The 27,920-nt window shown below is 38.9% G+C and overlaps 4 protein-coding genes and 1 long non-coding RNA gene across 6 annotated transcripts; 1 reads left to right on the top strand and 4 right to left on the bottom strand.

Annotated features, from left to right (window-relative positions):
• Positions 1 to 294: 294 nt before the first annotated feature.
• Positions 295 to 1,451, bottom strand: LOC108831078 (uncharacterized). The gene is made up of 2 exons (XR_001946296.2): positions 1,053 to 1,451; positions 295 to 833 (listed from the first exon to the last, which is right to left on the bottom strand). It is a non-coding gene; the product is annotated as an uncharacterized LOC108831078 (long non-coding RNA).
• Positions 1,452 to 2,835: 1,384 nt separating this feature from the next.
• Positions 2,836 to 6,865, bottom strand: LOC108831076 (F-box/kelch-repeat protein At5g49000). Of its 2 annotated transcripts, XM_056994871.1 has the most exons (7): positions 5,651 to 6,865; positions 5,404 to 5,498; positions 4,732 to 4,824; positions 3,822 to 4,163; positions 3,434 to 3,716; positions 3,224 to 3,348; positions 2,836 to 3,127 (listed from the first exon to the last, which is right to left on the bottom strand). In XM_056994871.1, exons 1-3 carry the CDS (start codon positions 6,822 to 6,824, stop codon positions 4,786 to 4,788), a joined length of 1,308 nt encoding a protein of 435 aa, XP_056850851.1. In that variant the 5' UTR covers positions 6,825 to 6,865; the 3' UTR covers positions 2,836 to 3,127; positions 3,224 to 3,348; positions 3,434 to 3,716; positions 3,822 to 4,163; positions 4,732 to 4,785. The 2 variants fall into 2 exon arrangements, with proteins under 2 accessions (XP_056850851.1, XP_056850854.1); XM_056994874.1 differs by lacking the exons at positions 4,732 to 4,824; positions 5,404 to 5,498 and having other exon boundaries at positions 5,651 to 6,864.
• A 2,299-nt stretch (positions 6,866 to 9,164) lies between these two features.
• LOC130508782 (F-box/kelch-repeat protein At4g39560-like) lies at positions 9,165 to 10,720 on the bottom strand. Its single transcript, XM_057004454.1, has one exon. The coding sequence runs from the start codon at positions 10,551 to 10,553 to the stop codon at positions 9,441 to 9,443; it is 1,113 nt and encodes a 370-aa protein (XP_056860434.1). The 5' UTR covers positions 10,554 to 10,720; the 3' UTR covers positions 9,165 to 9,440.
• Positions 10,721 to 14,724: 4,004 nt separating this feature from the next.
• Positions 14,725 to 16,293, top strand: LOC108831073 (uncharacterized). The gene has a single exon (XM_018604642.1). It carries the CDS (start codon positions 14,725 to 14,727, stop codon positions 16,291 to 16,293), a length of 1,569 nt encoding a protein of 522 aa, XP_018460144.1.
• An 8,532-nt stretch (positions 16,294 to 24,825) lies between these two features.
• LOC130506253 (uncharacterized) lies at positions 24,826 to 27,920 on the bottom strand. The gene is made up of 3 exons (XM_057000886.1): positions 25,849 to 27,920; positions 25,664 to 25,763; positions 24,826 to 25,594 (listed from the first exon to the last, which is right to left on the bottom strand). Exons 1-3 carry the CDS (start codon positions 27,918 to 27,920, stop codon positions 25,169 to 25,171), a joined length of 2,598 nt encoding a protein of 865 aa, XP_056856866.1. The 3' UTR covers positions 24,826 to 25,168.

Raw genomic sequence — 27,920 nt, 5'->3', positions numbered from 1 at the left:
TACTCGGTTGTTTTTTTTTATTTGCAGGAAGTGATCCATTCAAAAATATCAGACAGAGACTAAACATAAACAGAGAACCACAACGGAGGGTGTCCTAAGTATGTATTTGTGTGTTGTCTTTTCTTCTGTTTTCGTTAATTGATTTTGCAGCTGTGGAGCCTTAGAGCATCCATATTGCTAGGACCCAAATCTAAGTCCTTAGATTAGTTAATTATTATTTAGGTGTTAAGGACCAAAGCTAAGGACAATTTTAGGAAAATAGGATTATTGGTAGGACTTAGTGAAGTTTCTTAGCAAATGAACAAGTTCGGTTACATATACAAATCTATAAAGAAGTTCGGTTACATATACAAACGGCAAATGAAACAATCAGCAAATGAAACAAGCATCGCATCTGTAAACCGTAATCATTTCATCACAACAAATAATGAGATAACATATCAAAGATAACAAGGAAAATATTGAAGAATCAGATGCGGCGGAGATAAATCGAATACAAGTTCATCAATTTCTATAAACAATCCGCCACTCTAAATAATGAAAACTACAAGTTCCCAATTTCTATAATCTACACACGGAATCAAGCAATCACAACAAAGATCAACAAGATACACATGCGGAGAGAACAAGAGAGAGTCGGGAGAGATGAGAGAGTGGGGAGACCCGAGAGAGTGGGAAGAGCCCAGAGAGTTGTGAGACGAGAGCGACGAGGGAGTGATGAGTCGGACGAGAGATCGGAGAGTATCGATAGCCAACTCTATCATCTCGGGCCCTCGGCCTTGTTATTCTGCCTAGACTTTTGCATCTGCCTTCCATAGTTTATATCCTGTAAACTGAACAATACACGTTCTGTTCAATCATCCATGTCAAACACAAAACACACACCATACATGACTACACATTCAATTTTACAATGTTTTAATTTCAAAGTGATAAAGACCCAGACTTTACAGTAAAAATGCAATCCTAATCCTAATAACATACAGTAACACTCTTGGAATCAAAATCATTAAGACAACGCCATCAAAAGAGAGTTGTAAGAAAAAACATACTCTAGGGAAGTGATTAACATCGGGTTCCCAGAAACTTCATGATCATATCCACAAACAGCAAACGACAACAGATCGAGAGAGATTCAATAATCACACAGAGAGTAAACCAAGCGGCAAACTAAATTCAAAAACAGAGACAAATTAAAATTGATCCATCAAATCTTAAACCTCACTGTGATTCATTGACGGATTTGGAGGAGGAGGTTGCAGTGACCGATCGATTTGGAAAATAGAGAAGAAGGAAGAAGATGGAAAGGAGGAGGTTGCAGTGACCAATCCAACGCTGCCACGCATCCACAAGGACCAGCCCAAAAACTTCTTAACAAAGGACTTTTGCGACTTGGTTCTTAGGTAATTAAGGCTTTTTTATTTTCTTTTAAGCCCAAAATAGCTTAGGACTTGGTCTAAGGACCACGATAAGGATGCTCTTAGATCACCAAGACCCCAAATCTTGTTTCCAAAGGCCTAGAGCCAATGGTAAAAGGCCTGTTGTGGTTGAACATCCGCCTCCAGAAGAGAATTTGGTTGAATATCATGCTGTGTTTAAAACTGATGGTGCGGTTGAATCTGCTGCTGTTGAACATCTATCTTCCATTGAAAAGAATGGACTACTTGCTCCTTCTAAAACCGGCAAAGAGATATTTTACCAGAAACTGAGAGAAAGACGGGACATCCCTTACTACCTGCGGAAACGACCAGACCCCATCAACGTTAATGATGGGTTTACTTCTATTCCCCAAATTCCACAGAGAGCTGCTTAGGATGGCGACACAAGCCAAGTTAATTATTTTCTGGTTTTTATTTGGTTTAACTTTCTCTGATTGTTTGTTTCTCTCTCTGGATCAGTTCCTCGCAGTGACGATCTGTCTGCACGCAAGAAGCACTGTCCTGAAGCGTCTAGAAAATGGGAACAACCAGACCGGAGAGCTGCTTTAGACACGAGCCAAGGTAGTATTTTAGTTTTGTTTTCTCTTTATTTGGTTTAACTGTTTCTCTTGCTTCTCTGATATTTTCTTCTGCTGCAGTTCTTAATCCGTCTAGAAAAGTTCAGATCCGTAAGTCAGGTTGGGATAGGGAATTGAAGCTGGCAAGCCAGAATCATGAGAATGAGCCAGGTGAGGAGAAGATGAAGAAGAAGTTGGAGAACAAGAAGGAGAAGCAGGATTAGAGAGAGAGAGAGCGAGAAAGATATGGACTTCAATAGCTTCTTTTTTTTTCCTTTACTTTGGTAACTAGTTTTCATCAGGAACAATAGTTTTGTGGAACATCTACATATGGGGGTTATGGAACTTCTAGTTGTTGTGAAACAGAGCCGCCCCTGTAGTTCTAGTTCTTATGAAACAGAGCCCCTGTAGATGTTACAGAAAATCCTACTAAAGGCCAAACAATAAAATAGAGCCCCTGTAGATGTGACCGGCGAGTGTCTTAGTCTACTTAAGATCAGTGTTTCTGGTGTTCTCTTGATTTCCACATGCAAGCTTTCTTCATTCCCATAATAACCTGAAGCTCATCCATTTCCTGTTATAGCTTTTTGATTTCAACTCTTAAGTAGAAAAAAAAAGATTGTTCATATTGACTCACGACTTTAAAATGTCAGTATGTATCTCTGTAATGCTTGCCTATCCAAATTTGCCAAGTGCTTTGCACATGCTTCGTAGGTTTGTTGCTATTCCTTCACAATCATGAAATTGTAATACACAATTTATTGTTTCTTAGAGAACAAGCAAGCTTCCAATGCCTTGTCTCAACTTCAAAACATTTCTTTTATTCTTAGTGACTAAAAAGTTGAAGATTTGGTTCATGAATTATATATATATATATATAATACAAAATATGAAACATTGATTCATAAAGGGAAAAGAAAAGAGAACGATATTTTTCCCTGCGCGGTTTAAGACTTGACCAGTACTTCATAAGTTCTTACTGCTAAGAACATCTTGAGTTTATTTAAGGACACAAACCCTAATACAAGATTTGCATTTCCGCATGGTCGCTGTGATCGTTGATAGATCACTCTCTTGGAGTACTCATGTCTCCATCACCTCACCTGCTTCTACGATCTCATTAGGGTAAAGCTGCAAGTTAAAACATGAGTATGTGAACATTCTTCTTCTAGTAAGTTCAGACCTAACACAATGATCTATAACAAACAAAAAAAGAAGAAGTTAAACCTGGTGGCCTTTGTCTGGGCTAAGACTATCTGTTGGACGGACTCTAAACTCGCCTCTGCTCTTTTGGTTAACTCGTCTAAGATCTCAGCATCGCACTCTAGAACGTTTCTCCTCGAACCAGTTGACTTTAAAACAATTTTAACTCCAAATTAATACAGAACTCCGGTTACAAAAAACGCAATAAGGTAATAGATATAGATATTGACTCACCCTGAAAGATAGCTCGAGAGGGTTTATAGGAGTTCCAGGAATCTCCTCGTACTCAGAGGTATTGAGTTATCGGAGATGCGCCGGTTTAAAGAGATTCGGGAGAAGGTACTGTCTGATGGCTATTAAGAGAAAGAAAGGGACTGGAAACATGATTCCAGCCACTGGAATCCATGTCACTCCGTAGCATCACAGCCCAAAGTAGAATATTTGTAACCCTGTGAACGCAGCGATTGACTTATACGGAACTTTCTCCACGAAAGATGCGTGTGCTCCCTCCAAAACCCTGGCAACAACATTCATCAAGTGATCATGTTTTATAAGAAAGAAAAAAAACAGAGCAAAACAGAGCAAAACAGGGAAAAACAGAGCAATTTCAGAGCGCACTTACTTGAATCTCCGGCTTGGTGGGACGAAGAGAAGCACTGTGCGTTCAAATAAATAATTCCCTGGGAGGCTATGGATGGCCATGTAAGCGAATTAACTCCATAAGAGAGAAATTGGTATGAGCTTAATGGCAGGTATAGCCAACACTGCACCTGCCACTAGCAGTGACTGTAACAGGTTGCTTACTGTCTGCTCGTTGACTCGAACAGGCAAGAAAGACTCAAGGTGCTTCTCTGGATCTCGAAACCACACCCTCCTCGTTGCTTTCTCCTACGTCCTCATTTTTCTTCATGACTGCGTCTTTCAAATCTTCTAGCTCCACTATGTGTGTTTTGTTTGTCTGAACCTGTGGATTTTAACAAGAGCTTGCTTATGATTCTGAATCTTAAACGTTTACTTAATGGTATGGAGTGTACTTATGACACAGGGTCCCTGATGAATTTCCTACTAAAGGCCACACAATTAAACAAAACGAAAACTCTTAAGCCCCTGATGAAGCCACGAGTAACAGAAGTATCTCGTAACAACCGCTAATGAAGTTCATTCCTAGAAAACACAATTCTCATACTCATTGATAACCTTAAATCCACTGCACAGAAACTCAAGAGGTTTGGTTGTTTCTAATGGTCTCCACGATTACGATAATGGGATAATATTTTTACGATTCAGCTTGGTTACTCGGGAAGAAAGCACAAACTGAAGATGCTACTCTAGTTGTTTCACAAAGAGGGTGTATCCAATTTAGTTGAATAAATAGAGGCATTCATCATTCTATAATATACCACCCAGAAACAAGTTTTAAGCATAGACTTTTAACAAATATGCATGTCAATGAAAATATCAATAATATATTGCAATCTATGTTATCTTTGAATTTAAAACACTTCGAGATATATATGTATCTTGGTTCTGACCTTGGTTCGAAAAAGCGTGTGGCGAGACGAAGCGAAGAGGTGGGAGATTAGCGCTTACCGCCATGGCGCCTCAAAGCGAACGCTTTGTGTATCCTGCAACAAAAAGGTAATTTCTAGATCATATATATGTATAACATAAACAAACATACAATGAGAAACAAGATATAAACTTACATTAAAGAAACTGACTTAAGTAGAAAAAGCTATGATATAAACAAGACATGATCACTTATAAACAAGCTACTGACATGATTCATATATTAAAGAAAACGTTACTCGCTTAGCAAGAAAAAACTATAATATAAACAAGAGTCGTAAAGAAGTTACTGATCAGCCAAAAACCTTGCAAAGAATATGCTACTGCCGTAAGTTCAAGAGAAGAGAAGCTATTGATTTTAACTTAAGAGTTTGTAGAGTTATTTGTATAAGAGAAGAAATAGGGTTAGTTGGATTGTATCCTAGGTTAGTGGGATTGTGGAAACCTCCTCTACACGCCTAATACGTGATCAGAGCATATACTTTTGATATACTAAATATTTTTCAACCGTTTTGTTAAGTTTACAATTTTGAATCAATTTTTTTTTTGTATAGGTACAACAAAGCGGCGCTTTTAAGGCTTTCGCAAAATAGCAAAAACGAGGAAAAGTGAGAGAAAGCGAGTGCTTCACGTACCTCGCCTGACAATGGGGTCCCTATGCGAGGAGGTGCTCGCTTTAAGGCGCTTAGCGCCATGGCAACAGAATCGCTCGCTTTTTGGAACCAAGGTTCTGACTCAATTGCAAATTATATAAATTAAAAAAGAAGCACACAAAGATGCTTAAAACAACTTAGATCCCCGGTCAATGAGTCAGAGATGGTAATCAATAAATATATATAGTTTGAAACAAGGAGTAAGAACATGATCAGGTAAAGGCAGTACCAGCAAACACGACCTTAACTCTATTTGAGTCTGTGAGAGGGTAGTCGAGTTTGTAGACACAACCGGACCACTCAATCTTTCCCCGAATCTCTTGTCCGTTTTTCCTGAGGGAAATCTCTGCAGACCAAAGCTCCAAACTAGCAGCACCTTGAGGCTGGGCGTTCCAGAAGATGACAATGTAGGAAGCATTGTTTGTGGTAAGTTTGGTGATACCGTATTCAACCAACCGCTGTTGTTGTTGTTGCAGCTCTTCCAAACCCTTGACTTCCTTCCAATCCAAATCATCCGGCAAACACCACAGTATTGTCCCGCGGGGACCAGTGGAAAATAAGAATCCTCCAATCAAACACCAGTGGTCTCTGTCTCCTGGCTTAGAATCTGTTTTTCCGCCGCATGACACAAACAGTTTGCTTGGGGAGAAGGAGAAGCTTTGACGATCCTCATCCACCGCGTAAACTACCTTCTTGTCTATCACCACGCTTTGTTTGATATTCTTAGGCCGACTAGGCACACACAAGAAATCCCAAGTTAAGGTGTCGATATCGTATACCTCTGCCCAGTTTGAGTCATCCCCAAGGCACCCTCCAAACACGTATATCTTGTCGTCGATCATGCTTGCTGAGGCGGAAGTACGAGGTATCATCATGGGCGGGAGTTTGTACCACTTATGCTCGAAACAATCGAAAAACGCGACTTCCGATGTGGGTTTGCCGTTTACGAGTCCACCGATGACAAATATACCCCAAGCCGCCACCACGAAAGAGGATCCTGATTCTGGAGACTGATACGCGTGCGAGTAGATCGGTGTGGATCCTAGTTCTAGAGACTGATACACGTGCGAGTCGATGGGTTTCAGCCGACGTTGAACCGGGTGGAGGATGAACCACCGTGGGATGGGTTCTGGAAATATGTGCAAGCACATGTAGTAACATGGCTCCACGCGACCCATCTCCAATCTCAAGTCCCAGAGATAAGGAGTGGTTGCGAGAGACCTGTGTGCCTTGGAGGTCATACGTAAGGCCGCCAGGTCCAAGCTCGATACTTTAGCCAGGCAATTCCAAACCAACTCATCTGGCAACAAAGTTAACCCACACACTTTCTTCCTCTCCTTCCCCTTCCCCTTCCTCAATCCCAATTGAGAACATCCCCGAATCCCCCCAGATCTTCCTTTCATTGAGAGAAGAATGGAGACAGAAGAGAATAGAAACTGTCTTATATAAAAGGAATTACCCTCAAAGAATAAGGAAATAAAAGAAAAAAAAACACTGGAAGTTGTTAACAAGACATCCCAACAACGACATACACTTTGGTTCGGATGATATGATGGTGGCCCAAATTTGCGCAACCGTAGGTGGGCTTAACGGAACTAAAGCCCAGTCAAGAAACACTGTCGCTGTGAAAAAAAAATTTTAAATGGTTTTTGTTTTTTTTTTCTCAAAAAACATTTTTTCTTCCAATCAAGTTTTTGAAGAATTAGATTTCCTCAAATCTTGCATTAAAAACGTGATGGTAAATAAAAAAAGTTTAAGAGAAAAAGACAAAAATAGCACCAAACCAAGTTTTTCTCACAAAAATAGTATCACAAGAAAAAAAATGACCAAAATAAGTTTTATTGAAGGGTAAATATGCATTTATAACCATTGGGTTAATTAATTTACGATTTAGGGTTTAGAGTTAATGGGTGGGGTTTTAGTAATATGTTCAAATATGTAAAAATAAAAAATAAATATTAAAATTTTCAAAACAAAAAAGTGTTATTTTGGTCATTTTATTTTTGGAATGCTATTTTGTGACAAAAACTTAAAAAGTGCTATTTTAGAGATTTGCCTAAAGTTTAATGAACAATTTTTTTTTATATCAGTTTCATAAGTTTACAAAAAGAACAGATCTTTTCTCCAGCTAAGCCCGTATTCTTTCTTCTACAAAAATGCGAATGATAATTTAAATTGTACAGAGTTTTCTCAAAGCCATATATATTCTTTTCTAAAACACTAAATTTATAAAAGTCTGTTTGTTTTTGGTTGGGGAAGAAGGTGAAGCTTTATCTTTTGTAAAATCTGCTACTATCAAACACTAAGTCACTGACGAATGGAAACAGAATGGTACTGTCACTCTGAAACCGAGGCAAATCTTTTTCTTCATTTCCATGTAATCCATGGGGTTCAAACTCGTTGCTGTGAGGTGCATTCACTTCTATCTGAATATGGATAAGATCTTGTTCCCGATTATTCACAAACACTGCAGAGGGGTTATAGAAATTCTAACCTGAGCCAAATTGCAACTCCTGGTTAGGGTTTGATCCGTAAAGCATTGGTCTTACTACAGGTCTCAGGAACCAACACTTCCAGAACGTTCTCCTAGCTGGTCCTAAAGCGATGTTTTGTTCCAAAACACCTTTTCCATGGACCATGGTGAAAAGGACCGTTAGTGTTATGTTCTTGCATATGGGGGCATCAACATGATTCATATCAAGTAATAAATTTCTCTGTTCATCTTCTGGTTGTTTTTCCTCTTGTCTATAAACAGTTCCTGATCTGATTCTTGGTCTTCTCCTTTCCGATGTTTCTCTCCTTTATCTTGATCTCTTACTGTCTGCGAGGTGGCTGTTACTGAACCTGAAGCCTCCTCTGTCCCCCATAACCATCATAGTCACTGTAACTGTTGACAACAGTTTTCCTCCTCTCAGCGTTATTATTACCTTTCTGGTGTGTCTCAGTCTTGGTTTTAAAAAGGGACCGCTTTGGCCGCCATGGCGCATGGCGAGGTGAAGTGATAGTCTTATCGCTTCAATACCCCATGGCCAAGCGACGTACACATGGCGGTGGGTATTCACCGCTTTTATGCTTAAAAGGCTTTTTCGAAAGCGCTTGTAGCATATGTTGATATTACACAATCTAGTTTGGTTTGTGTAAACCTAGTCTATCAAACTAACTGACATTGGTTTTAGTTAATCATATATCCCGTGATCATATTATTCTCCTCTCTCACGTTTAACTCTAACTAAATATTCTGTGATCATACTTTTCTCTTCTGCGTTTAAGTTTTATTATGGCTGAGAGAGGATGAGTTTTGATGACTTCGGTTTGAGTATGTGTTAAGAGTATTATGATCATAAATCTGAATCTGAGTTTGTGTGTTTAGGACTTGGTGTTTTGATTTGGTATTTTGAGTTGTTCCTTTGCTATTAAGACGTAGTAGTTTTGCGATTCAGACTTGGTGTTTTTCATTCTTGTATTACTATTTGGGATTCAACTATAGTGGACTTGGTGTTTTGGTTTTAAAGTTAAACGTTTCATTAACTTGAAAGGAGAGTATTTATATAGGTGTTTTGAATTTACATTTGTGCGAGTAATACGCATGGCGTTCGCCTTTGGTCGCCATGAGTCGCGTTTCGCAATTTAAAACCCAGGTCTCAGTTACATTAGATTCAGCTTCTTTACTCGGGAAGAAAGCACAAACTGAAGATTTCTCATAAAGTGTGTGCATCCTAATTTGGTTGAATAAAATAGAGGCATTCATCATTCTATAATACCAAAGTTGAAACGACTTTAACAATCACGCATGTGAAATGAAAATATCAGCAACATCTTGCAATCTATGTTATCTTTGAATCTAAAAACACTTTGACAAACAAACGGGACGAGCAGAATAGATATGTATCTTGCTTCTGACTCAGTTGCAAAATATATAAATTAAAAGAAAAAAACAACTTAGATCCCTGGTCAATGAGTCAGAGATGGTATCAATAATAAATATATAGTTTTGAAACAAGGGAGTAAGAACATGATCATCAGGTAAAGGCAGTACCAGCAAACACGACCTTAACTCTATTTGAGTCTGTGAGAGGGTAGTCGAGTTTGTAGACAGAACCGGACCACTCAATCTTTCCCCAAACCTCTGGTCCAAATTTACCGAGGGAAATGTGGGCGGACCAAAGCTCCAAACTATCAGCACCTTGAGGCTGGGCGTTCCAGAAGATGACAAGGTAGGAATTTGCATAGGTTGTGGAGAGTTTGGTGATACCGTATTCAGCCAGATGTGGTTGTTGTTTTTGCAGCTCTTCCAAACCCTTGACTTCCTTCCAATCCAACTCGTGTGGCAAACACCACAGTATTGTCCCGCGGGGACCAGGGGAAAATAAGAATCCTCTAATCAAACACCAGTCGTCTTTAGAATCTGTTTTTACGCCGCATGACACAAACAGTTTGCTTGGGGAGAAGGAGAAGCTTTGACCATCCTCATCCACTGCGTAAACCTCCTTTTTGTCTATCACCACGCTTTGTTTGATATTCTTTGGCCGAGTAGTAGTTGGCACACACAAGAAATCCCAAGTACAGGTGGCGATATCGTATACCTCTGCCCAGTTTGAGTCATCCCCGTCGCACCCTCCAAACACGTATATCTTGTTGTCGATCATGCTTGCTGAGGCGTAAGCACGAGGCATCTTCATGGGCGGGAGTTTGTACCAGTTATGCTCGAAACAATCGAACAACGCGACTTCCGATGTGGGTTTGCCGTCTACGAGTCCACCGATGATAAATATACGCCAAGCCACCACCACGAAAGAGGATCCTGATTCTGGAGACTGATACGCGTACGAGTCGATTCGTTTCAGCAGACGTTGAACCGGGTGGAGGATGAACCACCGTGGGATGGGTTCTGGAAATATGTGCAAGCACATGTAGTAAGATGGCTCCAGGCGACCCATCCGGCATCTCCAGTCCCAGAGATAAGGAGAGATTGCGAAATACCGGTGTGCCTTGGAGGTCATACCGAAGGCCGCCAGGTCCCATCTCGATACTTTAGCCAGGCAGTTCCAAACCAACTCATCTGGCAACGACGATAACCCACACACCTTCGTCTTGTTCCTCCTCTTCCTTTCCTTCCTCGAGCTTCTTTTCATTGATTTGTTTTTCTTTGGTGACAACTGACAAGTGAGACAAGAGAGGTGAGAAACTGCCTTATATAAATTACCGTGTAAAGAGGAAAAAAGGAAAAAAAGGAAATTAAGAACTGCCTTATCAAGTTTATCCAAAAACAACACCAAAACTGGAAAAGTCTGACTTGTAAGATAATCGTAAATTGTCAAGAAAGTAAATTTCAAACGGGGCTTTTATGTGACAACTGAGAGTAGGAGAAAGGCAAACCGAAACTATCCTATATAAAATTACTAGGACACAACCGGGGCTTCTACCTCAATTGGTAAAGGGTTCACAGCTGTGAGTTCCGCCACCTGGGCTCGAATCCCGGCCACTGAGGAATTAACATTTCGGCATCGCCAGGGACAGAGGACCGACATGTGGCAACACATGACTAGTCTGGACCACTTCTGTGGGGCCAGGATACCTCTGTATAATTCAAAAAAAAAAAAAATTACTAGGACAGGCCCGCCCTACGGGCGGAATAATAATTTAAAAAGTTAGAATAAATATTTTTATTTTTTATATTTTTTTATTTTAAATTTTTTTTTCTATATTTTATTTTTATTCTTTATCCAGTTTCATTCTCTTTACAATTAACTAAATTTTTACTTACAATTAATAAGATTTTTTATTTGGAATTTTATTATATTTTTATTTTGATAGTATAGAATTGCCAATTTATTTGTTTAATTTGAAGTTATCTGGTTTTATTCATACTCTTACATTATTTTATATTGTGTGTATCTTATCGACTATATAACTATATATTTTATTTTTTCACAGTTATGAATCTTTTTTATAGTTTATTTAGAATTCTTTACATAAATAACTTAACTTATCTATTTTATATAAAAATTATTCATTTTTGTTTTTATATTTTTTATTTCTGTATTTTATTATATTTTCGTAACAGTCATTTCTAATTTTTTATTATCTATTAATTTTTTATTATGATCTTATTTTCGTAGAAATTTTTTTTAATCTATTAACTTTTCCTCAATAATTCCACTAATCTCTCAGATCACTTCGATCTGAATCAACCAGAGCAAAATTAAAGTTTAGAACTTTTAATATCTCATGTTTTTATAGGTCTTTAGCATGTCTCTAAAGTTCATATAAGTCATTTTAGAGAGCATTTTAAATACTAATTTTACTCTTTTTAAAAACATCTATATTATTAAACTGTGAAAAGTGCCAATCTGTAGAAAAAGTGCCAATCTGCACGGTTGTTCCAAAAAAAGTGCATACATTTGTACATTTGCATGTAACAGGGTTTTATTGTACATTTAAGAAGTTTTGGCCGAAAATCGAGAGCCAATCTGCACGTTTTATGACTTTGGGGTCAAACTAAAAATAAGCAAAAGCCAACGCACCATTATGCAAATACACGGAGGGCCAGATTGCAACATTAAAAGTATGGAGTTTAATTTAAGAAGATATTTCTCAATTTCAATAAAGCCGGGGTCAAAGAGTAAATAGCTGAAACTTCAATGGCTAGATGTGCAAACTATCTAAAATCCACCATTGGAGAGAGCGAGCTTTCCCTTCCCCAAAATTGAGGCTAATTCCGATAATGGCGATGGCTGAGAGCACGACGGAGAGCTGATAAGGCCTGGATGATAATCCCGTGGTGGATCAAAGCCGCGGAAATGGAGACTTGACGCCATGGAAGAAGCTTGGTCGCGGTGAAGCTCCGAGACGGTGAGGTTGAAGACGATTCGACAGGGACAAATCTGGCACTGGGAAGAGACCGTGGGCGACCGCTTCGGAGTAAGAGAGACCGCGTTTTCTTGGCAGATATTCGAAGATTAGAGACCACTCGAGACGGACCACAACCGCGAGTAGAAGAAGCCGCTCGGTAAGTCGGACAAAGTTGAAAGCTTCAGAGCAGCTTGGCAAAACGGGTTGGTGAAGTCGCCGTCATGAGTGTGAGCTGGAGATTAAACTGTACGGTAGGTTATATCTGGATCCTTATCGTCTCCGCTAAACGAAAGGATACGAAGAACACAAACGCATTCAACGGATTGACCTAGGGTTTGCGCGTACTTACTATTCGATGGGCCGCAATAAACAAATGATAATAAGCCTAAAAAATGCAAGCCCAGACGGAACACAAAACCAAGACGCATCGTTTCATTAAAGATGACACGTGTCGAACGCTCATCGACCGAATTTCTTATGTGGCAGCTGACGTGTCAGCAGGAGAGAACCAACTCTTTTTTATAGTAATAGATAATCTATACCATTAAAACCGAAAAATCTTTTTGAGATCACCATGGAGTTTAAAAGTATACTAGAATTTGACCCGTCCTTTCAAAAGGGCGGGCAAGATCTTTTTTTTGTTATCATCTTATGCATTGATCTTTCGGGTTTGTTAAATGTCTGGGATTATTATCAATCTTAAAAGTTTGCATTTTGATGATTCTCGTTGGGACATAAGATATTTATATATATTTTTTGTTGACAAATTTATTTAACTCGTCTTTTTGTTCACCAATATGTTTAAATATGATATTCGGTTTTGGTTTTGGTTTTAGGTTGTTTTTTGTTTTGGATTTCTATTTCAGTTCAATTATGATTTTTCCTTTTTTGTTCAAGAGATATATAACCGTTCTGTTATTTTTGAAATAAGATAATATATTTATATTTTCCTGACCCGGATATACGGAAACAGTTTTTTCCAACAATTTATTTACTGAAAATTAGAAATTTCATACATGTATTTTTATTAAATTTTTTATTTATAGATAATTAAATTAAAATTAATAAATATAATTTACTAAAATTAGAAATTTCATACATGTATTTTTATTAATTTTTTTATTTTATAGATAATTAAATTAAAATTAATAAATATAATTTTATGAAACTAAGATAATTCATTTATATAACCCGTCCTTATTAATTTACTTATATTTTAAAACTGTAAATTATAGTAAAATTTTATTTTTTATTTTTATCTTGGTCAAAGCTTACTTTAAGATTATATAAATTAACTATATTTCATTCAACCCATATCATACTATATTGAATTATGTTTAATATTTTAATTTAACTATGTAATTATTTATTATTTTATATATCTTAATTTACTATTTTGTTATAATACGTTGAAGTATATGTGGTAAAATTCATGAATGTATGTTAGTCTTTAGTTTTATGATTTGTAAAATATTTAATAAATGAATTAAGTCACTTTATATTTAGTTGATGTATTAATTTAATTATGAATATAAATATTATGGGTATTATTTCTTGTTCTGTAATGAAAGAATTAATATTTGTAAATAATTTTATTAATATTTATACTAATTTTATTATTTAAAACTAAATATTTAAAAGAATTTTATGTTTACATATTAAATAAAAAGATATTAAAAGATATTAGTAAAATAAAATCTTGGAAAATGATACTTGACAATATCTTCTTAGATATCTTATTCTGAAAATATTAAAATAATAGATTGAATATAGTATATATTAATAGTAGTTAAGTTAGTTGTAAGAGAAAAAATAGAATATAAATCAATGAAATTGTCCAATCAAGACTATTTGTAAGTAGATAAAAAATTTTCATGTATGTTTTTTTCATTAGGATTAATATATAGTTGTATATTTACGAATTAATAGACATATATAGTTATTTATTACATTAATAAATAAAATTTAATTTATTTGTAATGAAATTTTGTATTTATATAAATTAAATTCACTAGTTTATAAAAATAATATCTTAGTTAGTTAGTTCCCCTATTTAAGGAATTATGTATATTTAATTACAATTAAATTAGATATATAAATATATGAATATATATAATATGTTAAGTTAATTAGATTATTAGAGAAATAACCAACATAGACTTTTTTGATAGTCTAAAAAGTAGTCGATAAATATCGCTCATGTTTTAATAGTATTGATACACCTTAATGCCATTGTTTTATTTAAAATATATGATTTTTTATTTAAATCTTAATCAAATCGATTTAATTCTAACAAAATCTATTTAATCCAATAATATTTAATTTTAAACTTCCTTAAATAACCGAACAACAATAGAATCTCATATAAAAGTAAAAGTGACGAACGTGATGACGGCTAGGGTTTTGGGAGACGATTTTGAGGGTTTGGGCGAGGAAGGAAAGGATGCTACCATGGAGGATATCGGAGGGAAGGGAAGGCCACCGGGAGATCCACCAGATAATTCTGGCTCTTGGTTGCAGAAAGTAGTGGGGAGTAACGCTGGAGGGATGCCTGTTCCGGAGGAAGCCGTGGGAGAAGAGTTCGTGGAGTCAAGATTGAGATTGGAGTTTCCGAATGGTGAAGATGGAGAACCGGTGATAACGATAGAAGATGAAGTGTTGATGGCTATGAATAACTTGTGGAAGAGATGCATGATCGTTAGGGTTTTGGGGAGGAATGTTCCAATCTCGAATCTTAACAGAAAACTAAAAGAGTTATGGAAACCAAAAGGGTCGATGTTTGTCATGGATCTTCCTAGACAATTCTTTATGGTACGTTTCGAGCTAGAGGAGGAGTATATGGCTGCCCTATCAGGGGGTCCGTGGAGGGCTTTTGGCAGCTATCTTATGGTACAAGCATGGACTCCGGAGTTTGATCCATTGAAGGATGATATAGTGACTACTCCGGTGTGGGTTCGCTTATCACACATCCCAGTTAACTTTTATCATAAAACGATTCTGATGGGAATAGCCAAAGGGCTAGGACGGCCAATTAAGGTAGATGGAACAACTTTGAAGTTTGAAAGGGCGAGATTTGCGAGAATTTGTGTGGAGGTCAACCTCAATAAGCCATTGAAGGGGTCGGTGATGATAAATGGTGAGAGGTATTATGTTTCCTATGAAGGGATCTCAGCCATATGCTCGACATGTGGTATGTATGGTCATCTCGTTCATGCATGCCCAAGAAATGCTACAGAGAAGGCACCGAGTCAAGTGAACAATCAAGCAATTGTTAATCATGTGAACACGGAAGCCAAAGAAATGGACGAGGGATTTATCCAAGGAAAACAGGCGAGGAGGAAGCCTGAACAAATGAGGCAGGCAGGAGGCTCGATGCAGAGTAATGAAGGTAAAAATATGGTGGGGAGTAAGTTAAGGGAAGCACGTAACGGGAACGCGGGGAAGGAAATAAAGGTATCCAATAGGTTTGGGAGCTTAGTTGAAGAAAGGGAGAAGGAGGAGCTCATCGAGGATACTGGGAGAATAGATGAGAATAAAGAGAATGAAGATACGGTGAACCTGAGCTCGAAAGATTTGAGTCGGGTTCGTGGAAAAGCTATTGCGTTTGGCCATAATGAGAAGAATATGCAGTTCACTGCAACTGAGAAGAAAGGAAGTGAGCAGGTTGTCCGATTGGGCCCGAAGGAGAAGAAGGGGAGTACTTTGCGAGGCCCATACTTTCAAAAGTCCAAATTGAAGCCTGTTGGGCCTACACGTGGACTAATTTATGGCCCAGCTAGAGGAGAGCTGGATCTATCGATGAGTGGAAAGAGACTTCGAGTGGAGAAGGAGAGTCTTGGCAGACCTGGTGGTGCTTTCGCCGGAGATGGAGAATCAGGGGAAAGGGAGAAGAACTCCGGTCAGGCTGGTGAGCGGAGGAACATACAGGAGATATTGGCACCGTCGGCGATTCCAACTCTGGATGAATCGGAAGATGGTGGAGGTCAGTTGGGAGAAGGAGCGAAGAGTATGGAGGCATAATATTTTGCCCCGGTGATTTTAGTGATCTATTACAAATATCTGATGAAGTGCATTCTTTGGAATTGCCGGGGGGCAAATAAACCTCAGTTTCGCAGATCGATAAGATACCTGATGAAGAAGTTCCGTACCGACGTCCTTGCTATTTTCGAAACTCATGCGAGTGGATCGGCTGCAGGACGGATTTGTCAACGTTTGGGTTTTGAAAACTCGTTCAGAGTGGATGCGTGTGGGCAGAGTGGGGGCCTTTGGCTACTATGGAGGTCAGAGATAGGAGAGCTTGAAGTGGTCAAGTCTTCTGAGCAGTTTATCCATGCTAGAGTAGGGAGTGGAGCTGAGGCAATCAATTTGATTGTGGTGTACGCTGCTCCTACTCCTAGTCGTCGGAGAGGTTTATGGGAGGAATTAGGGGAGATAATCCAGAATGTTGTTGAGCCGGTGTTTATTGGTGGAGACTTTAACACGATCGTGAGGCTAGATGAGAGAAGTGGTGGAAGTGGGGGGCTGTCGGAAGATTCACTGACTTTTGGTGATTGGATCAATGACATGTCGCTTATAGATATGGGTTTCAGTGGGAACCAATTTACATGGAAGAGAGGGAGGAAGAAGAGTACCTTCGTTGCCAAAAGGTTAGATAGAGTTTTATGCTGTGCTCAGTCTAGGTTGAAGTGGCAAGAGGCTAGAGTTACACACCTGCCGTTCTTGGCTTCAGATCATGCACCTCTGTACTTACAACTGACGCCAGAGGTTAAAGGGAACGCCTGCAGAAGGCCTTTTCGGTTTGAGGCAGCTTGGTTGAAGCACAGTGAGTTTCAAGATATGTTAATAGCTTCGTGGGATCCGACAATAGACACGAGAGAAGCTCTAGCGAGGTTGGCAGAGAAACTGCGAAAGTGGAATAAAGAAGTTTTTGGGAGTGTTCAAAAGAAGAAGGAAGATTTAGCCACGAAGATTAAAGAAATACAGGGCCAAATCGAACGTAACCAGACTGATGAGCTGCTGGCTGAAGAGGGAGAGCTACTTAAGGAGTTTGAGATAGTACTTGAGCAGGAAGAACTCATTTGGTTCCAAAAATCGCGGGAGAAGTGGATTGTGTATGGGGATAGAAATACAAAGTTTTTCCACACGTCGACAATCATCAGGAGGAGGCGTAACCGGATTGATATGTTGAAAAGGGATGAGGTGCATTGGGTTTCAGATGCTCAGGAACTAGAAGAGCTTGCGGTTAACTATTTCAAGAGGTTATACTCATTGGAGGATGTTGATACAGAGATGCAAAGCCTAATGGCGAGGGGCTTTATGCATCTCACTGGTGAAGATCATGCGCAACTGAATAAACCGTTTTCTGCAGAGGATGTGGAGAAGGCGGTTAGAGCTATGGGGAGTTATAAGGCGCCAGGGCCCGATGGGTTCCAGCCTATCTTTTACCAAAATTCATGGGAGACAGTAGGCGCCTCAGTGGTCAGATTTGTTCGTCTGTTCTTCGATACTGGGAAGCTACCGGAAGGGACCAATGATGCTCTGGTTGTTCTGATTCCGAAAGTGTTAAAGCCAGAGAGTATTACGCAGTTTCGTCCTATCAGTCTCTGCAATGTACTATTCAAGACTATAACGAAAGCTATGGTGGGAAGATTGAAGGGTGTTATGACTAAGCTGATTGGCCCTGCACAGTCTAGCTTTATCCCAGGCCGACTAAGTGTAGACAACATTGTGGTGGTGCAGGAAGCAGTTCATTCTATGCGAAGAAAAGAAGGAAAGAAGGGCTGGATGCTCTTGAAACTGGATTTGGAGAAAGCCTACGATAGGGTGCGTTGGGACTTCCTGGAGGATACACTTAGAGTGGCTGGTTTGAATGAGATCTGGGTCAGATGGATAATGGAATGTGTCGTTAGCCCGTCGATGAGTATACTGTGGAATGGAGAGAAGACAGAAGCCTTCAAACCATCACGGGGTCTCCGTCAAGGGGATCCGCTGTCTCCATACTTATTTGTGCTGTGTATGGAGAGACTTTGCCACATGATAGACGAGGCGGTGGTGGAGAAACGATGGAAACCGATAAGCTTATCGAGAGGTGGACCAAAACTATCTCATATATGCTTTGCAGATGATCTAATCCTGTTTGCTGAAGCATCAGTGTCGCAAGTAAGAGTAATTAGAGCAGTCTTGGAAAGGTTTTGCAGAGCCTCTGGGCAGAAAGTAAGTCTCCCGAAGTCTAAAATCTTCTTTTCTAAGAATGTGCCTAGAGAGCGGGGGGACTTGATAAGCCGAGTGAGTGGAATTGAGTCAACAACTGATCTGGGGAAGTACTTGGGAATGCCGATCTTACAGAAGAGAATAAATAAAGACACCTTTGGAGAAGTCCTTCAGAAAGTGGCGTCACGTTTAACGGGTTGGAAGAGACAAACTCTAAGCCTTGCAGGAAGGATAACTTTGACTAAGTCGGTCCTATCATCCATACCGGTACACTCGATGAGTACGATTTGTCTACCGGTTAGTATCCTTGAGAAACTGGATAGTTTATCTAGAAGCTTTGTGTGGGGGAGTGGACAGCACTTGGTATCTTGGGATAAGATTTGCAAACCAAAAGAAGAAGGCGGGCTTGGGATTAGGGAGTCTAAAAGTATGAATAAAGCTTTGATTGCTAAAGTGGGTTGGAGACTGCAAAATGATAGAGAGAGTTTATGGACCAGAGTGCTGCGCAGTAAATACTCAGTGGGAGATATGCATGACACATCTTGGATGACAGTGGGACGTACGGTGTCTTCTACTTGGCGGAGTGTGGCATCAGGTATCAGGGAAGTGGTTGTTCCTGGACATAGGTGGGTAATGGGTAATGGAAGAGAAATTAAGTTTTGGACGGATAGGTGGCTCTCAAGCAAAACATTGGGAGCAGATGTGATTGTAGACCTTCCATACGGTTTTGAAAATGTTACAGCTAGAGAGTTGTGGATCGTTGGTGGAGGCTGGGATTTAACGAGAATTGCTCCATTTGTAACAGAGGAGATACGACTTGAGCTTGCGACTGTGGTGGTTGATACAATAACTGGAGCGCGGGACCGGTTAGCTTGGGGAGAGACCCCAAATGGCCAATTTACAGTGAGCTCCGCATACAAGCTACTCACACGAAATGACATCCCAAGGCCGAATATGGGGGATTTGTTTAAGAAGATGTGGCGTGTGGTGGCTCCTGAGAGAGTAAAAACTTTTTTCTGGTTGCTTGGGAATCAGGCAATCATGACGAATGAAGAGAGACATAGGAGACATCTTAGTGGAACTGATGTGTGCCAGGTCTGTAAAGGAGGAATAGAGTCAATCTTACATGTGCTTAGGGACTGTCCAGCAATGTCAGGTATATGGATGCGAGTTGTCCCAGCTACGAAGAGGAGGACCTTTTTTTCAATGCCTTTGTTTGAGTGGCTTTACAGGAATCTCTGTGACAAAGAGGAAGGGAGTGGTACCCCTTGGGCTACGCTATTTGCGATAGCTGTTTGGTGGGGATGGAAATGGAGATGTGGGAATGTCTTTGGGGAGAATCGACTTTGGAGAGATCGTGTAAAATTTTTAAAAGATTTAGCTAAGGAAGTGATGTTAGCAAGGGAGGCGGAAAACGGGCGTAGAGCTGTGGGAAACAGGATTGAGATTATGGTAGGATGGAAGCCTCCCCGAGTGGGATGGATGAAGCTCAACACTGATGGAGCATCGCGTGGGAACCCAGGGCCGGCCTCTGCAGCAGGAGTCTTGCGTAATGGAGATGGGGAATGGTGTGGAGGTTTTGCAGTTAACTTAGGCAGATGCTCTGCTCCTTTGGCGGAACTTTGGGGAGTGTATTATGGTTTGTGGTTTGCGTGGGGGAAAGGTATTAACAGAGTAGAGTTGGAAGTGGATTCTGAGATGGTAGTGGAGTTTTTGACGACAGGGATTGGGGATGCTCATCCACTGTCTTTCCTGACACGGCTGTGTCATGGCTTCTTGACAAGGGACTGGTTGGTCCGAATAGTTCACGTGTACAGGGAAGCAAACCGCTTAGCTGATGGTTTAGCCAACCTGGCTTTTTCTTTTCCTTTTGGATTTCATAACTTAGATGTTGCACCTTTGGATGTTGTTGATTTAGTGCGAGAAGATGTTGATGGTTCCTTAAGGCCACGACAGATTCGACAGTAGTTTGAAGTTGGTTTTTTAATAAAATTGGGAGGCTTTCTCCCTTTTGCCCACCAAAAAAAAAAAAAAACAATAGAATCTCATATTTCAACTAGCCCTTAATTTTAGGATTGATTTGTTTGTGCATAATTGTTTTGATCTATTTTTAAAATTTAAAAATATTTTTAACATCTGAAACTAAATTATAATTAAAAATACGTGAAGGAGATTTTCAATATTTTAAAATATATATGTGTGTTTCAATAATCATTTAAATGACCACATAAATGTTAATTTTTAATTTTAAACAAAAATACAAAGATCACATTTAATAAATAATTTTGTCAACTTTAAAATTATTTAAAAATGTTACAGCTACTCATAATATTGAGACATATTATAAAACCATAGACATATTTATTTTCTAAATCAATATGACATAAATTTACTATATATATGTGCTTAAAATTATTATTTTACATAAATTTTAACTATTTAAAAATCAATATTTAAAAATTTAAGTGAAAGTTGGCTTTCCAAAATCAATCTACAGTTAACCAGTCACTACAAGAAAACATCGTGATTCTGACGGATATTTTCCTCGGTATGTCCTCGGAATAACGGTATTCCGAGGACATACCGACGAAAAACGTCGTCGGAAAAATTTGGTCGGAAAGTTCAGATTCCTCGGAAATCCCTCGGAAATTTCCGAGGAAATTCTGAGGACACTAGTTTCCGACGAAATTCCGAAGAACGTTTTTGAGGACCATTTCGTCGGTATTTCCTCGGATATGTCCGATAGAATATTCCTCGGAAATGCGTCGGTATATTTCCGAGGACATTTCGAGGACATATGCCCTCGGAAATTTCCGAGGAAATCTTTCCTCGGAAATTTCCGAGGGAATATTTCCTCGGAAATTTCCGAGGGCTGTGTCCTCGATAAAGTCCTCGGACATATACCGACGCTTTTCCGAGGATGTGTATCCCTCGGAATATTCCGACGACCCTTTCCTCGGAATATTCCGAGGGATACACTTCCTCGGAATTTTCCCAATTTTTTTTTTTATAAAATTGTAAATTAATTTGTTTTTAATTGGAATTAGAAAATATAAAATTAGAATTAGAATTGAAAGAAAACATATTAGATAATATTCAAAGTTGTACAAATTAAAATAAAACATTCAGAGTTTTTGAAAAAAAAAAAAGAAACTACGGGAACTGCTCGTTCGGGTACATTCTCTTCATCATTTCCATCATTCTCTCGTTCTGCCTCCTCGTTTCCTCCCATCCCGCCTGTTGATCCGCCATCCTGGTCTCCAACGCAGCAATGCGGTCATCCCTGTCCTTCAACTGATCCATAAATACTGCTGGATCAACTGAGGACGATGGTGCACAAGGAGGAACCGACTGGGATCGACGACCCAAACCGACCAAACGTCCCTTCTTCTTCGGTACCGACTGAAATAGAAAATAAATAAATTTAAATAATAGAAAAGATGATAAATGAAAATAAAATAAATGAATTGAACTTTTAAAGAAGAACATACCGATGCAACGATTTCGTTGATTCGAATCCGGGACAAGTTGGTAGAAGCCGTCGAAGTGGCGTCCATGTCGGTTTGAAGCTGAGATAGACGGATCTCTTCGTCTTCCTTCTGAGTTTGGATCAGGTCGATCACATCCCTCACAACACCATCATCAATCAGCCCAGTATGCTTGTTGGTATGCGCCTTCCTATATAGGAGGAGATCATCAACCGGCTCGCCATCATTTTCTTCCGCCTTGAAATAAACATAAGTTAAACAAACGTTAGAAATTAGAATAAATGCATAAAAAATAAAATAAACATATTTAAATAATTGGAAGAAAAAAAAATTGAACTTACCAAGCGATCTCTGAGAGTGGCAATAGTCTGGGCACCCAAATTGTGCTTGTACATGCCCTTCCCGCCACGATCGCTCTTGCGGTTGTTGGAGTTGGTCAAGGAGATTTCTTTCGTCTCCTCCTTGTTCCAATGCACACACAACTCCTTCCAGACGGTGGGGTTGATCGACTGCGGGACCTTTTAATAAATAAAAAAAATAGTTAAATAAATTCAAAAATAGTTTAAAAAACTTTTAAAAAATAGTTTAATAAATAAAAAAAACCTCGTTGGCGAGCCACTTCTGCTTCCACTCGTAGATCTGCTTCCCATAGTTGTCCATAACTTTATGGACGAAGGCGTTACGGATAAAGGGTGTATGATCGGAATGCCAGTTGAACTCTTGCTGGAAAAAAACACAATTAGTAGAAATTTTATATTAAAGATTAAAAATATAAATAAAAAATTAGAATACTTACCGCAAACTGACGAAACCACATCTGCTGGTCCTCGAGAGGGAAGTGAGTGAAAGTCGGATATCCCTTCTCGAGGGTCGATTTCATCATACGGTTGATCCACCCGCTGATCCCGTTCTTAGATCGGTCGAACCTAAAATAAGGAACAAATTATTAATAATGAATGAAATTTTAATGAAAGAAAAAAAAGACGTTTAATTACCATGTTTGACCGAGTCCCCGTGGCTCCGGAGTAAGATAGGGAAGATGCTCACGACCGGGCTGTTGAACCAACTGTTCAACAGTCATCACTCCCGGAACCACTGGAGGAGCAGGAGAGTGTGCAGCAGCGGGAGCAGAAACCGGAGAGGGAGATGTATGGTAAGAGCTCTGTGGCGATGAAGAATCCCGAGAGTGGCTGGACGAACCCCGAGAGTGGCTCGCCGTACCACCACGACCTCGTGGTGCGGAACGACGAGGTCGAACCCGGGGCTGATCACCAGTAGACCTGTAAATTAAAAAAAAAAGTTTTAGTCAATAAAAATTGAAAAAATATTTAAATACAGATTTTAATCACAAAAATAGTTTTAGTCAATATAAATTGAAAAAATATTTAAAAATAGATTTTAATCACAAAAATATAAATATAATTAGAAAAAATAGTTTTTAATAAAAAAAAGGTTTCAAAAATATTAAAAATGTTTAATAAGTATAGAAATGATTTTATAATTCAAAAAATAGATTTTATATATAAAAAACGTTTTCATAATTATTATTTCGATTTTTAAAAATCTAAAAAATAGATTTTAATCACAAAAATATAAATATAATTACAAAAAATAGTTTTTAATCATAAAAAGGTTTCATAAATATTTAAAATGTTTAATAAATATAGAAATGATTTTATAGTTCAAAAAATAGATTTTCTATACAAAAAACGTTTTCATAATTATTAATTCGATTTTAAAAACACAAAATTAAGAATAAACTTTCAAAAAACTTCTAAATCAACTCAATACAAACAATAATCACAATCAAACTCCCATTACACAATCCTACCAATCACCCTAAAAAAAATCTATCTAAAAACTTCTAAAATCATCACATCTACTTAAACCCCCACCAAATCGAATCTAATAAAGTGGGATAGGGTCCTTACATGATTTATGGATGAAATTGAAGAGGATTAGGGAGGATTCGCCGGAAATCGCCGCGGGAGAAGAGAGTGGTCGGCGGAGATCGCGAGAAGAAGAAGAGAGAAATGGGGAAGAAGAAGTGTTTAGGGTTTATAAAACCGAATTTCCGACGGAAAAACGGCCGTCGGAATTTCCTCGGTCCGTCGGAATTTCCTCGGAAATCAATTATTTAATTTTCGTGAAAAATTTGGCGGTTTCCTTTGCCCGGTTAAATGAAAACATTCTGAGGAAAAGAATATTCCTCGGAAATTCCTCGGTATATTCCGAGGAAATTCCGAGGAATACATGTTTGTGGTTTCAAAACATCAAATTTTTTTGCCCTATATCATTTTTTATATTAATGTAATGCATACCAATGATAATTGTTTGTTTATATGATCCTAAATCATGAAATAACAAAATTCTAAAATGAATTGTATGTATTCCCTTTACCATTCATTAAAGTGTATAAGTGTTTCTCGTATGTTGTGGGGATTTCGTTCATACATTCCGAAAACTGTTTATTATCGGGTGATACACCAATTTTTGACTTCATATTCAGTCTAAGTATTTTAATAAGGCTTATATAAGTGTTATTGAAACCGAAAAATGTTGTTTTCGACTAAAAAAACCTATATTCCTCGGAAAAGCCTCGGAATTTCCGAGGAAATTCCGAGGAAAACTTATGTTTCCTCGGTATTTCCTAAGAATTCCCTCGGAATTTTCCGACGCATTTCCGAGGAAGAGAAAACCCTATAATCAAAACCCTCAATTCCTCGGGATTTCCTCGGAAATGTCCGAGGCTTTTCCGAGGAACAGATACCCTATAACCAAATACCCTAAACCGTCGGAATTCCCTCGGAATTTCCTCGGTATTCTTATATTAAAAAAAAAAAAAAAAAGGCGATGCTACTCTGTTTCGGAGTCATCATCACCAGATGATTCTGAATCTGGATCTTGGTGAAACTCTCCAATCTCTGGTTCATCCTCTACGTGAACGACGGCTTCCTCTGCGAAATCGGTTAAATCGACTACAAGGCCAACTGCAGCTAAATCTTCTGCTGCACTTAAGTTGCCAGATGTGCTTGGTTGTAGTGGGTCTTCCAGCTCAGAACTTCCCTGAACTCGGCCTCTCGGGTTGAGTGATGTAACGGTGACCCATGGATCATCTCTGTTCCTAACCCGGGGATACTTGATATAACAAACCTGTAACATTTAAAAATAATTTGAATAATACACATGATGATGAATCATTCTGAATAATTGACATATGTATATTTAATTACCTGATCGGCCTGAGAAGCAAGAATGAAAGGATCATAATATTGCAGCTTTCGCCTCGAATGTACTGATGTAACACCAAATGCATCTGTTCTCACACCTCGATCTGGAGTGTTGTCGTACCAATCACAAAAGAAAACAGTACAACGCAATCCAACCATGCCCGGATACTTGATTTCCATAATCTCTTGTATGTTTCCGTAGTATACATCATCTCCTGATGCAGAACAAACGCCAGCATCATAAGTCGTGCTCGAACGTCTCCTCTTTTGCGTTGTGAATGCATATCCTCGAGTACAAAATCTCGGATATGACTTCACAACATACTTTGGTCCACGCACCATCTCGCGTATCCAATCATCAAATGTTTCACCTCTGGCCATACCAGCAGACACCTATATCAATATATGTGAATTACTATAAATATGTGATAAATAATATTTTAATTTGTTTAAAGCACTCACATAAGTAAGCATCCATCCAGCAAATTCTCTCTGCTTCAGTTCTTCTAGAGCCTCCTCTGTGGCGTATCTATATTCGAACCGCTTTTCTGCCATGAAAATCCTGTACATATGATGACAATAATGTAATTAATTAAGATTTAAATTTTAACTTGTTAAAATAAAAATTTGTAAGCTAATTTATTTACCTCTCATATTGAAGAATATCTTCGCAGTTGGTGAGCAAATATGTTTGCAAATGACTGCGCTCCTGCTCAGTAAGTCGACGGTCCTTTGGTTTTCCGCTAAGTCGTCCAACATCTGTGAAGATGTCTGGAACCGTAACATGATATGTTGCCCGTTCGCCTCTATCATCATGCCGAGCAGGTCTTCTGTTTTTGGTCTGCACTTCTGTTGGAAAGTAGTACTCGGCAAAGTTTGAAGTTTCTTCATTGATCATCTGTGCAACTATAGAACCTTCCACCTTACTTAAATTTTTCACCATCTTCTTCAAATGGAACATATACCGTTCATACAGATACATCCATCTATACTGCACAGGACCACCAAGTTCCAATTCTCTTGCCAGGTGAATAACAAGATGCTCCATAACATCAAAAAATGATGGAGGAAATATCTTCTCAAGGTTGCACTGAATCACGGCTATGTTAGTCTTCAAATTTTCAATACCTTCAAGAGTCACTGATCTCGTGCATAAATCACGGAAGAAAGCACTTATCCCTGCAATTGCTTCATGAACATTCCGTGGTAATAGTTCCTTGAAGGCAAATGGAAGGAGGCGCTGCATCATTACATGGCAATCGTGACTCTTCAAGCCCATAAACTTTCCTTCGTTTCTATCGACACAGTTACGCAAATTAGATGCGTAACCGTCTGGAAATTCCACATCGTTTGAAATCCAATCAAAGAATGCATCTTTTCCCTCTGCATCAAGTCGGTATATGGGAAAAGGAGCCCTACCATTTTCATCAACATGAAGTTCTGAACGAGCACATATATCGACTAAATCCAGTCTTGACTTCAAATTATCCTTTGTTTTACCTTGAACGTTAAGGATCGTGTTCATGAGATTGTCAAAAAAGTTCTTCTCAATATGCATGACATCTAAATTATGCCTCAGCAGATGATCCTTCCAGTATGGCAAATCCCAGAAAATACTCTTTTTGTGCCAGTTATGTAGTTCTCCAACAGCATCTACCGGATAACGCACGTGTCCACCGACGTCTGGCGTCCTATCTGCACCAAAATCTCTTAGTTGTGTCAACAAATCTGCCCCACAAATTTCCGGTGTTGGACTGTCAAACACCCTCTTGTTCTTCGTAAACAAATTCCTACTCCTACGATATGGATGATCAGGTGGTAGGAATCTCCTGTGACAGTCAAACCAACATGTTTTCCTTCCGTGTTTTAGTTGGAAAGCATCAGTGTTATCTTGACAATATGGACACGATAGCCTTCCATGTGTTGTCCATCCAGATAACATACCATATGCTGGAAAATCACTAATTGTCCACATAAGTACTGCCCGCATTTGAAAGTTTTCTTTACACGAAATATCGTATGTTTCAGCACCTTGAGCCCATAGTTGGTTCAACTCATATATTAGTGGCTGAAGAAACACATCAAGTGATCTCTTAGGATGCTCTGGTCCGGGAACGAGAATGGAGAGAAACAAAAACTCTCGTCGCAAGCACAAGTTTGGCGGTAAGTTGTATGGTGTAAGAATGACTGGCCATAGAGAATATTGTCTTCCACTCTTGCCAAATGGACTGAAACCATCAGTACATAATCCAAGGTAGACATTTCTTCTCTCATACGCAAAGTCGGGATATGTTGATTGGAAATGCTTCCACGCTTTTGCATCTGAAGGATGTCTAATCTCACCATCTGTTGAATGCTCCGCATGCCATCTCATTGGTTGCGCTGTGCGTTCCGACTGGTACAACCTCTGCAACCTTTCCGTCAGAGGCAAATACCACATCCTTTTATATGGCACTGGAACTCTTCCACTCGTATCTTTATAACGAGCCTTCCCACAAAATTTGCATGTAACCCGCTGTTCATCAGCCCTCCAATAAATCATGCAGTTATCGCTGCATACATCTATTACCTGATACGATAAACCAAGACCAGCTACCAGTTTCTGAACCTCGTAGTATGAACCAGGGGCTACATTATCCTCAGGTAGAATACCTTTTACAAAATCAGCAATCGCATCCACACAGTCTTCAGCCAAATTATAATCTGTTTTAATGCCCAT

Source organism: Raphanus sativus, chromosome 2, assembly GCF_000801105.2.
Source record: "Raphanus sativus cultivar WK10039 chromosome 2, ASM80110v3, whole genome shotgun sequence".
Lineage (NCBI taxonomy): Eukaryota > Viridiplantae > Streptophyta > Magnoliopsida > Brassicales > Brassicaceae > Raphanus > Raphanus sativus.
This window is presented reverse-complemented; position numbering and strand designations above follow the sequence as displayed.